This window comes from Sciurus carolinensis, chromosome X (genome assembly GCF_902686445.1).
Source record: "Sciurus carolinensis chromosome X, mSciCar1.2, whole genome shotgun sequence".
Classification (NCBI taxonomy): Eukaryota; Metazoa; Chordata; class Mammalia; order Rodentia; family Sciuridae; genus Sciurus; species Sciurus carolinensis.
In genome coordinates this window covers 31,114,167-31,126,283 of record NC_062232.1, presented here as the reverse complement: position 1 = coordinate 31,126,283, position 12,117 = coordinate 31,114,167, and the positions used below count along the sequence as shown (strand labels likewise).

Sequence of the window (12,117 nt, the reverse complement as noted above, 5' to 3'; positions counted from 1 at the left end):
ATTGGTACTAGAGGAGCCAGCTTGAGTTAGGGCAAGAAGTCAGTTCTTTGCCTCCATTTCTCATTCCTTGCTTCAAATAAAAGCATAAGGAACTCTTCAGGCTATCCTACTGGTTAGTATCCTTAGCCTGTTCTCTACCCTCAGGAGAATCAGCATCCTTTGCTCCATGAGAGTAACAGAAGTTATTTCCATAGGTAATTCTGTTTAAGTCCTTAAATTAGTTCTACTCTGGCATTGTACAGTTCTAAATGTCTTTACATTCATTCATTCATTCTACAAACTGTTCTTGAGTATTCACTCTCTGACAAGCACCATGGTAAATGCTAGATACTTTATTAATTTCAATCTCTGCAATACTCATTTGTAGGAAGAATCTCTGATGCAATGAAGCTGCTGTGTTGGAAAGCTGTGGTACGCCGAGATGTCAAAACTGTCACGAGGAAGTGTTAAATCACTCTCAGTGTATATTATCCCCTAACTAACAGGAAAATCTTCAATATGTCAATAATGATTTTTTAAAATATGACACAAAAGGAAAAGGATTGATTTGCTGCTTCTTTGGTGGTGGGGGGGTATAAAAACTGATTTTGGAGGCAACCTGGTGTTGTGGGAAAATTACCAAACCTGGAGCCAGATGGCCTAGATCTAGTCTTTGCAGATGGATACAGAGAACATACTATTGCCACTGGCTCCTCTGGTTCATAATTCTAAGGAACCTACTGAACCCTTTCAAAGCCCCATTGTTTTAGACTAAAAATGAGTCAGGAATCTTTGCCCCACCTTCCTCTGACATTATGGAGGGAAAGAAATGAAATAATGTTTGTAAAAGTGCTCTGAAAACCAAAAAGCGCCATAAAAATGTAACTTCTCACTCCCAAACAATTATTGACATTCCTTTCACGGAATCCATTACATTATAGTTTCTTCCCCCACCCTTTTTTTTTTTAAGAGGAGGGAACTTACATCCAACCAACATTATTTTGGCATTTGATACAGCATAACCTAATTTGTTTCCTTATGGAAGACACCAGTTAGAAGTTTTCCTTGTTGAAAATGAAATGCACTCCCCGAGGGCCAGAGTCGGAGTTGGAGATGCTCTGCCTGTTGAGGGTTTCAGCCAAGGCTTCAGGGCCACAGAGGAAGACGCCTATTCTGGTACTTTCAGGGAAGAAGAAAAAACAAAAAGACAGTTTCAGACTTTGGAATAAAATGGACTACAGTGCAGGTGGGGGATTTCCTATTGATTTGAGGCCCCAGGGCAGAGTCTTCTCTGTTTCTTTATCTTTTCTACAGATTACTCTGCAGGTCGGGCTCAGCCCTGATTGTGGGGACAGCTGGATCCTTCAAATGGCAGTTGACTTCCCTAGAGAATGAATTCTAAGAAGGGTTTCTGGAAACTTCTACCACAAAGAAATGGTGGTTAATTTGTGAGTCTGTGAGCTACTTCCTTTCAGGGTTCTGTGCCCCCAAACTCTTTCAAACCTTAAAATCAATAGCAAACCCTCTTTAGGTACCCCAACTTTGACAACAGCTCAGTGTGGCTCCCTCCAAGAGTTTAAGACCTTGCTTTTTAAGTGGTGGTGGTTCCAGATCAATAGCCTGGCATTGACTTTGGTTTTTTTTTGGGGGGGTGGTTGGATTTTTTTTTTTTTTTTGGTATCAGGGATTGAAGCCAGGGGCACTTAACCACTGAGCCACATCCCCAGCCCTTTTATATATACTTTATCTAGAGATAGGGTCTCGTTGAATTGCTTAGAGGTTTGCTAAGTTGCTGAGGCTGGCTTTAAACTCTTGATCCTCCTGTCTCAGTCCCTCGAGTCTCTGGGATTAAGGCATGTGCCACTGGGTCCTGCTCCATCATTGCCTTTTTAAGAATGCAGATTCTTGAGTCCCACCCTGGAACAAGTAAATCAGAACCTGCATTTAAAAAATATAACCGATTGATTTATATGCTCATTAAAGTATAAGAAGCAATGGTGGAAAGTATATATTTATGGTGAGCTCTTGAGTTTTTCATGTGTTCAAGCAAGATAGGAGATCTCAAGGCCTCATGATGGATAAAGTTTTAGTGAGGGCAGAAAGAGCCTTGGACAGCTATCAACTTATAATTTTAGACTTAGAAGCTGTAACTAAATAGGGCACAGTAGCACATGCCTGTAATCCCAGCAATTTGGGAGGCTAAGGCAGGAGGATTGCAAGTTAGAGGCCAGACTCAGCAACTTAGTGAGGCTGTAAGCAACTTAGGGAGACCCCATCTCAAAAAATTAAAAGGATTGAGGATATAGCACAGTAGTAGAGGGCACCTAGTTCAATCCCCAGGACTAGAAAAAGAAAGAAGAGGAGGAGCAGCAGCACCTATAACTGAAAGTGAGGACAGTGGTGTCTCCTTAAGTATAAGAATAAATTATATTGAATATTTAAAAGAAGTGGATATCCTAGTGAAATTTAGGTTTCAAGCAAAACAAAACAAAACAAAACATGACCCTGCTTGGGATAGGCAATTGAGAAAATCCGAGGCAGGAGTCTGAGATTCTTCATTGCTCTTAAGTGGTGGTAACCCCTGGTAAGTTTTGCTGTGATTTAAAGTTTCCCTCCTAAAGTCACAGATATTAGGAATCTTCAGCTGGACATGAATTCAACCCCATATAGTAACATGGGTATCTTAGTTTCTAGAATACAGAAGTGTAGCCATGCTTGGGAGCTGCTGCTATAAGTAGAGGAAGAGCCTTAAGAACACCCTAATGAGCTGGGCATGGTGGCACATGCCTGTATTCCCAGCTACTGGGGAGGCTGAGGAAGGAGGAACACAAGGTTGAGGCCGGCCTCAGCAGTTTAGCAAGACCCTGTCTCAAAATAAAAAAGAAATGGGGATGTAGGTCACTTGTAAAGCACCTCTGGTACAATCCCCAGTAGCAAAGGAGAAGGAAGGAAGGAAGGAAGGGAGTGAAATGCACACCCTGGCGGGGGACTCCTTACTTCGGATGCTGACTCGCAATTGCCTTGAACTCATTATCCCAGTTGGGTCGTCCATACAAAGTCTTTTGCTTCAGGCCTGTAATCACGTCTTTCTCCTCGTCATGGTGCACAGCAAAGTGATTGGCCTACAGCAAAAACATGGATTCAGGAAACAGAAGCACTGTAAGACACACACACAGGTAGAGTTGCACACTACAAAGCACCATGCTGGAGACTAGAAGAAAAACAAAGATAAACAAACTGGATCACTCCTCTAGCAATTTCCTCTCCAGAAAGGGAGACCTTGAAGTATAAATGTAAGTAATATAATTGGTAGAATAGGCTATGGTGAATGCCATGAAGAGGCACAAGCATCCTCATGAGAACAAAGTAGGAAAGTAGAATGGGAGGCTAAGGGGAAGTTTAAGGTCATAGCATGTGAGCCAAGCACTGAAGTGTGGGTACTGTCTCACTGTCTTTCTCTCTGTCTTTTTTTTTTTCTGTGTGTGTGTACCAGGAATTGAACCCAGGGATGCTGAGGCTGGCCTCAAACTTTCAATCCTCTTGCCTGAGCCTCCTGCATCACTGGGGTTACAGGCATATGCCACCCCACCCAGCTCACTGTTTTTCTCTCTCCTGTTTGAGCTTCTCTCCTCACCCTAATGTACTCCATGTTTGGGAGAATCACTAAGAACTGACATAATCACAGACTAAAATGTAGTACTATTTTTGTAACTTAATGGGACATCAAATCAAATCTGAAGCTGTACATGTGTGGACACATGTGTTCTTTTCTTGCTACCATTCTAGGGGGGCTCAGCTTGCACAAAAGGTATTTTCATAAAAGTGGCTAATTAAATGTGTTTTTAAAATAAATCCTATCTTAAATCCACTAGGCAGGGGATGGATGATGGAGATGGAGGGGATTAAGTAAGATAGCCACAGCCACATGTCGTGGTGCACACCCGTAATCCCATCTACTCCAGAAGCTGAGACCAGAAGATCACAAATGCAAGGCCAGTCTGGAAAACTTAGTGAGACCCCCGTCTCAAAATTTAAAAATGAAAAAGGGTTGATGATGTACCCCTGGGTTCAATCCCCAGTACTACAAAAATAAGCAAATAGTAAAATGGCACAAAAAACTTTTAAAAAGAAAAGATGGTCACTCTTTTCATAATGCTATGGGATCAGTTTTCCAAAGCAAAATCATAATTTTTTTCAATGCAAATAAGTGTCTGACTTTTTAAAATAGTAAAAGTGTTATAGCCAGGTATGGTGGCACATGCCTGTAACCCCAGCTACTCAGGAGGCTGAGGCAGGAGGATCACAAGTTATCTCAGTAACTTAGCAAGGCTCTAGGTAACTTAGCAAGACCCTGTCTCAAAAATAAAAAAAACTTCAAAAAAAAAAACTAGGGATGTGGCTCAGTGATAAAGCGCCTCTGAGTTCAATTCCTGATACCAAAATAAATAAATTAAATAAAATAGGAAAACTGTAAAGCAATTTATAAATTATAGATTTTCCCCTGGGTTTTATTTTTGTCAAAGGGGCTTTACTGTTTTGTTTTTAAATTGCAGAAGTGGTATCTTGAAACTGCTTTTTCTGAAGCAGCAGTTCTCATGGTCATGTGTCCCTGGATCTACATTTGCTGCAAGACTCTTCTAAGACTTGAAGAATCTAAGATAGACAATAATTTAAAAACCCAAATGAGCTGGACACTGTGGTGCTCACCTATAATCCCAATGACTTGGGAGGCCAAGGCAGGAGGATCACATATTTGAAGCCAGACTCAACAACTTAGTGAGGCCCTAAGCAACTTAGTGAGACCCTGTCTCAAAATTTAAAATAAAAAGGGCTGGGGATGTGGCTCAGTGCTGAAGCATCCCTGGGTTCAATCCCTGGTACCAAAACAAAACAAAACCCAAAGGAAATGCCAATTTTGACAGTGACAGAATTCAAGTGAAAGATGCCCAGGGTTAAGCAGCCAATGTCTAGCTATAGCCAACTACTGTGCTTCAAATGTACCTCCTCCAAAATTTCAGGTGTTTCTAAATGTGATAGCAATAAGAGGTGGGAACTCTAAGAGGTGATTGGGTCAAGAGGGTTCCTCCCTCGTGAATGGGATTAAGAACATTTATAAGAGGCTTCACGTACTGTTTGGGGAGCTTTTCAATTGTAAGATATTTACATTGCCAATGTCCCTGGTGGGGGAAGGGAGAGGGGCAAAATCACCCCGAGTTGAAAACAACTCACTTATTTTACTATAGTGCCCTCTAAATGATTTTGAAAGCATACTGTCATACACATACACTACACACATATGTCTCACCTTCTTTAGATATACAGTGATTTATTTACTACTAATAATCATAAACTACAGGTAGTCACTCAGACTGCAGGCTCTGGAACATTCTAACTGTGTGGGTTACTTGTTGGGTGCCTTTAGGCAAATGACCAACTCTATTTTGGGCTTTGGTTCTTCATAAGTAAAATGTGGATAATAATAGTAGTTCTCTCACAGGGTTGTTGAGAGCATAAAAATAGACAATCTGTGTAAACTTTAACAATAATACCTGGCAAGTAGTTCAGTTCTCCCTCCATGTCTGCAGGGGATTGGTTCTAAATCCCTCCCCCTTGAATACCCAAATCTATGGTGCTCAAATCCTTTATGTAAAATGGTGTAGTATTTATATAGAAATTAGTGAATCAGGAGTTTGAGGCAGGAGGATGCAAGTTCAAGGCTAGTCTGGGTAACTTAAGTGAGACCCTGTCTCAAAAGTAAATAAAATAAGTTGGGGATGTAACTCAATGGTAGAATGTTCCTGGGTTCAATCTCCAGTACCGGAAGGAAAAAAAAATCTGTGCACATCCTCCCATATACTTTAAGTGATCTCTAGATTACTAATATTACCTAAGACAATTTAAATGCTATGCACCTGTTGCTACACTGTATTGTTTAGGGAACAATGACCAAAAAAAAAAAAAAGCCTGTACCTGTTCAAAACAGATGCAAGTTTTTCCAAATATTTATTATCAGTGGTTGGTTGAATCCACAGATGTAGAACCCAAGCATAAGGAGAGCTGACTGTACATACTTAATAACTATAAACATATTAAGTATTATAAAATATGCATAAATACATGAATGAAAGGCACACACACATTTTTTCCCCATTATCCTCTGGCAAATTTTATCCATTTGGTTTTAGACTCCCTGATGGGAATATTGTTTTAATAATGTCAAATTCATGACCTTATCCCCTTTTAGACTCCTTAGCTTTGAATCTAGTCTCAAGAATCTACCATGTGGCAATGCTGAGTGAAAGTGAATAGGCTAGATCCCTTGAATCCATTGACCTTTCTTGGAAAAAAACCAATAGACAACACACATCAATAATCAAGGGAAAGTGGGCAAGCCCTGGACACTAAAGGAAGGACTTGAGACCTGGATCTTCATCCTCACCTGAGACTCATCCCAGCCAGTAAGGTAGATGTTGTAGCTGAGAAAATCCGCATTGTTCCTCTCCTGCATCTGGGTCTCCAGCAGCTGCAGCAGGTCTGCAAACCACTCAAAGGCATGTGTGTCCCGGCAAAGCCAGTAGAAGTAGATCTGAAAGAGGGATGGACCACAGAGCAGATTGTATTGGCATGGGCTCTAGCAGCATTAACATATGCATTGCTACCGTTCCCCTAACTTTTTTGCTGATGCTCAGAATGCCTAGCAACATGGGTTTTCAGAAGACTCTGGACATTTCACAGGCTAATTCACATCAGTCTGCTCTGGACTTCATACTGTCAGGGCAATAAAGAACTAACTTGGGGGTTGGGGAGATAGCTCAGTTGGTAAAGTGCTTGCCTTGCAAGCACAGGGCCCTGGGTTCAATCCCCAGCACCGTAAAAAAAAAAAAAAAAAAAAAAAAAAAAGAACTAACTTGGCCTCAGAAATACATAGTTCAAAGAAAAAAACAAGTCTCTGGCCCACCTACTTTTCCATCTTGGGCTGGTTGCTTCTCTCCCAGAAGCCCTGACATTCCTTATTCCCCCTCTCAGAAAGACATGAGGAATCTAGACTAGCAGTGGCTGCTATTTCCAGACACTTATGAGTTCTTAGGAAAAAATAAATAGTTCTACCCATACCTCCTCCACATAGAAAGGAGGTAAAAGGGAGAATAAAAACCAAAATGAAATGAAACAAAAAAAAAAAACATAACTACATAACATTAAAAAAAAGTCAAAGTAGGTTCACTGTACCCATGAGAATTTATCTTTACAGTTACTAGAATGATTCAGTGTTTATTGAGGATGTCCTTCATTGGGTAATTTACATGTAACACTCCCCTGGGAATTTATCCTGAGGAGATATCCATTAAAAAGTAAAAGTTTCACATCTCCTGCTCCCCCCCCCCCGAAGAAAAGTGTTGAAGGCCAGAAAATTGAATCAATGTCAATTTATAATCCAGAATGGTAGAAAACTTAGTCTGCATCTTCCCAATGGAATATGAAGTAATCATTAAAAGTCATCATTTTGAAGTTTGTGATGTCTCTGAAAAACATTTTCTGTTTTGAAAACCAGGATATGAAATTGTACATAGTTGAAATTTACAACCTCCCCAAAATATGTAAGCCTGTGAAAAGAATATTAGAAAAGAAGATGTACATCCATGTTGACTATTGCTTTTATTAAAACCTTATTTAAAAGGTTTGCATCCTGTATAACTATAAAACTCTTTAAAAAACAAATGAAAAAAAGGTTTGCCTCATTGGGCATGGTGGTTCACACTTGTAATCCCAGCAGCTGGGAGGCTGAGAAAGGAGGATCACATATTCAAGGTCAGCCTCAGCAACTTAGGGAGGCCCTAAGCAACTTACTGAGATCCTGTCATTAAATAAGAAAAGGGCTGGGGATGTGGCTCAGTGGTGAAGCGCCCCTGGGTTCAATCCTTGGCACCAAAAATAAAAATATAAAAAAGGGTTTGCATTGATGTAAATCAATTAATCTTAATCCCACTTTCATCCTCGAATGTGGGGAATAAATGGAATGATTTTTAATAAACTCTTTTAAGACAAAAAAAAGATTATATACAAGAGGATGGAGGTATAGGTCAGTGGTGGAACACTTGCCTAGCACGCACAGGCCCTGGGTTCAATCCCCAGCAGAAGGAGGAGGAGGAGGAGAAGGAGAAGGAGGAGGAGGAGAAAGAGAAGGGGAAAGAGGATGGTTAGGGCTGTGAATATTTTTTTCCCAAGTTTCTTTCTTGTAAACTTCTGGTAATGCTATATAAATACTGTATTCAAATTATTTTTACCAATAGGCCTGCTTATATAGAAGCACGTATACCTTATCAAATAGGCTAAGTCTGGCTCTCTGAACCGCCAAAAGTTTTTCTTTACTTTCCATGTTCCCTGCCAACCTTGCCCTGAAGGTGCTTTCACACTTCATTTGGCAATGAATGGCTACTCCAGACCCTCCAAAAAGTAAAGGAACTTACCTTTTTGAGCCTCAGATTGGTGGCATTATTGCAATATTTGTACCAGACTGACTTGAGAATGGATGCGAAGGGTGTGACCCCAATCCCTGCTCCCACTAACATCACCACCTCGTAGCTGAACACGTCTTCACTGGCCGTACCAAAGGGTCCATCAACAGCTATCCTGAATGGAAGCAAAGAGGAGGTAGTTACAGTAAGATGCTTTTCACAGTAAGATGAAGTGTTCATTACTACTGGAGCTTAGCAATATGGCAATTTAAACTGGTGCAATGTATCTATGGGGCACTTTCTTCCATGAAATGATTTACAAGTAAACAACTTAGTGCCAACATAGGGATGGAAAGTAAGAAGAGGAATTTTAGTTAATTGAAAACATATGGTAACTCATCAAGGGTATAGTTTCACTTTCCCATCCTCCTTTCCTTCTTTGTACACACACACATATATGCACACACATATCTCTGTCTCTTGCCAGACCATTCTACACTTAAAATTACTACTTACATGGCACATTGATGTAAGAATTTTCTAGATCATAACATCCTATAGATTTAATATTCCCACTTCTCATTTGTGTATTCATTGAGTTATTCAACAAACTTTTCTGCAGCATCTACTAGATGCCTGACACTGTGTTAGGCATGTGGGGAGAACAATGCAAAGCAAATAATATATGGCATTTACCCTCAAATGAATGGTGCCAATTATAATTTAAGAATATTTTTGGCCAGGCACAGTGGCTCATGCTTATAATCCCAGCAACTCAGGAGGCTAAGGTAAGAGAATTGCAAGTTTGAGGCTAGCTTTGGCTATGTAGCAAGACCCTATCTCAAAATAAAAAATAAAAAGAGCTGGGGTTGTCCCTCAGTGGTAAAGTATCCCAGGGTTCAATCCCCAGTACCAAAAAATACCCAAAATATCGTTTTGATATACTACAGTTCTGTTTGTTAGAAAAGTTAATGTAACTTGGTATTAACCATTATATACTTAAAGGAATTTGAAAGTATTTATTTCTAATATTTGATCCAAATGTTTTAAATTTCACATAAAGACTTATTAAAAATATGCATAAGCATACCACACACATTCAGTGGGAACACAGAGAGAAAGTTCTGTATATTGTTAGGACCTCTGTGTTTAGTCAGAGACTCAGGAGATAGTGTAATAAAAATGGGGGAAGAGGAGCTACTGAGTGTCATTTTTCCTGAACAACTATAGCTTTGTAATATGTGCCTTGTACTCACTTAGGTAGTTTCCAGGCATCTTGAAACTCCTGCTTATCACAGCCACAAGCATTGAATAGTCCCTCTGTCCAGTCCCCAACGATGCGAATATGGATGCTAAAGAAGTCTTCCTCAGGGGCAGAGGTCAGTGTGAAAGGGTGCCACTCCAGCTTGGACACCTTGGGACACTTGACAAAAATGTACTGACCCACCTCCATCTTGAATCCCTTCTTTTTCATCTGTAGCTCGATGGTTTTGAAAGGATGAGTGACCACCTATAGAACAAAACATGTCTCTAGAAATGATACTTTTCCCAAATATTTGCCCTTTCAGTGTTCATATGGATAAAAGGCTGAGCTAAGGTGTCCCATCCAGGTCTCTACTTCAGGCCCAACGTGGAAAGTTCTCTGGTCACTCAGAATTGCCCTTAGCTGTAGTCCATAGCCAATGATGGACTGTTGAAGGGATACAAAGACCTAGTCCTTTCTCCCAAATTTGGGACAACTTCAAGGGACAATCTCAACTCCAGCACCCCTTGTAGAATCAACTGAGACCACAGTTACCAGTACGTTGTGGGTCAGGGTCATCATTTCCCTCTCCCCAGTTTCACCTTTTGTACTTTCTTTATGGGTGCAGTTCCTGAGAACACATCCCTATCAAATTTCTGCTTGCAATTCTCTGTCTCAGAGTCTTTACCAGGGAATCCAACCTAAGTCATCAGCTTATTCTGGTTGTTTTTCTCTGTCAGAAGTCAAGGAAGGTGCAAAAAATAGGGGAAGAATGTGATATTTTCCTGCTCAGCCTTCCTATCTCCCCAGGGGATGAGAGAGGGCCTTGAGATCTGGACAGAATCCTTCTGGAGATCCCAAGTTAACTCTACCATCTGTACTTATCCTGAATCACACCTGGAACCTGTCCTATTCCACGTAATACATTTCTCCCTACTTGGAGAATACATGATTCATCTCTCCCCAAGCTAGGGCTGACCTACTCACCGCCATCTTCATTCTGCATATATCCAAATGTTCCTAACAGTTTAATTCATAATAGCAAAAATTAAAACAATCCAAATGTCCATCAACTAGTAAGTGGATAACTACTTTAAAAATAGAACCCAATAAAGAGCTATGCAGAAAGCAATATACTATTTTTTGTCAAAGACCTATCTATGTTCATTGCTCCCATGTTCATTGCAGCACTAATTACAATAGCCAAGATACAGAATCAACCTAAGTGTCCATCAACAGGTGAATGGATAAAGAAAACATGGTACATATATATGATGGAAACCTATTCGACCATAAAAAGGAGAAAATCCTGTCATGGATGAACCTAGAGGAGATTATGTTAAGTGAAATAAGCTGAACACAGGAAGACAAATAGTACATGATTTCATGAATATGCAAAATCTAAAAGAGTTGATCTTGTACAAGTTGAGAGTAGAATGGTGGATACCAGAGGATGGAGTAAGTAGTGGAGAGGGAGAGAGGGGTAAAGGTTGGTTAACAGGTGCTAAATCACAGATAGTAGAAATAAGACCAGGTGCAGTGGTGCAACCCTGTAATCCCAGTGACTTGTGAAGCTGAGGCAGGAGGATTGCAAGTTTGAGGCCAGTTTAAGCAGTTTAGCAAGACCCCATCTCAAGATAAAATAAGTGCTGGAGATATAGCTCAGGTAGAACTCCCCTGGGATCAATCCCCAGTACTGCATACAAACAAACAAGGAACAATAAGTTCTGATGTTCTGTTGAACAGTAAGGTGGCCATGGGTAACAATAATGTCTATTTCAAATTGCTAAAGAGACCATCTTTCTTTTTATTTATTTATTTATTTATTTATTGTGTGTGTGTGTGTGTGTGTGTGTGCGCGCGCGCGCACACGCTAATAGGGACTAAACCCAGTGACACTCTATCACTGAACCACACTCCCAGACATTTTTCTTTTTTATTTTGAGACAGAGTCTCACTAAGTTGCTTAGGACCTGGCTAATTTGCCCAGTCTGGTCTCAAACTTGAGATCCTCCTGCCTCAGCCTCCTGAGTGGCTGGGACTTTAGTCATGTGCCACCATGCCCAGCTAAAAGAGAGGATTTTGAATGTTCTCATGACAATGATATGATAAATGTTTGAAGTGAAGGATATTCTAATTACACTGATTTGATCATTACACAAAGTATAATGTATCAAAACACTACATTGTACCTTCTAAATTTGTGCAATTATGTGTCAATTAAAAAGAAAATAAGAATAAAAAAAGTAATATACCGTTTCTTTCATGATTTCTAAGATGCCCAGAAGAACTTCATATGTATAACTAAAGACAAACCCAAGGGCCATCAAAGGAAAATGAAATCAATGGAAACAAAATAGTGGGTTTTTAATGTTGACTGATATTGCTGGGCTTCTCTTTTCATGAGTAGAGAGTTGTAAGAGAGTGGGAAATTCTTTTAAT

The 12,117-nt window shown here is 40.2% G+C and overlaps 1 protein-coding gene across 1 annotated transcript in view; it reads right to left on the bottom strand.

The window, feature by feature from the left end:
• Window positions 1–902: 902 nt before the first annotated feature.
• LOC124972580 (cytochrome b-245 heavy chain) overlaps window positions 903–12,117 on the bottom strand; it is a 42,530-nt gene continuing 31,315 nt past the window's right edge. Inside the window, exons 9-13 of the mRNA XM_047537071.1 lie at window positions 9,689–9,942; window positions 8,445–8,607; window positions 6,419–6,565; window positions 2,977–3,101; window positions 903–1,158 (exon numbers count right to left, since the gene is read on the bottom strand). Of these exons, the coding sequence (XP_047393027.1) occupies window positions 1,032–1,158; window positions 2,977–3,101; window positions 6,419–6,565; window positions 8,445–8,607; window positions 9,689–9,942 (816 nt within the window). The 3' untranslated portion in view covers window positions 903–1,031. The remainder of the gene's footprint in view (window positions 1,159–2,976; window positions 3,102–6,418; window positions 6,566–8,444; window positions 8,608–9,688; window positions 9,943–12,117) is intronic.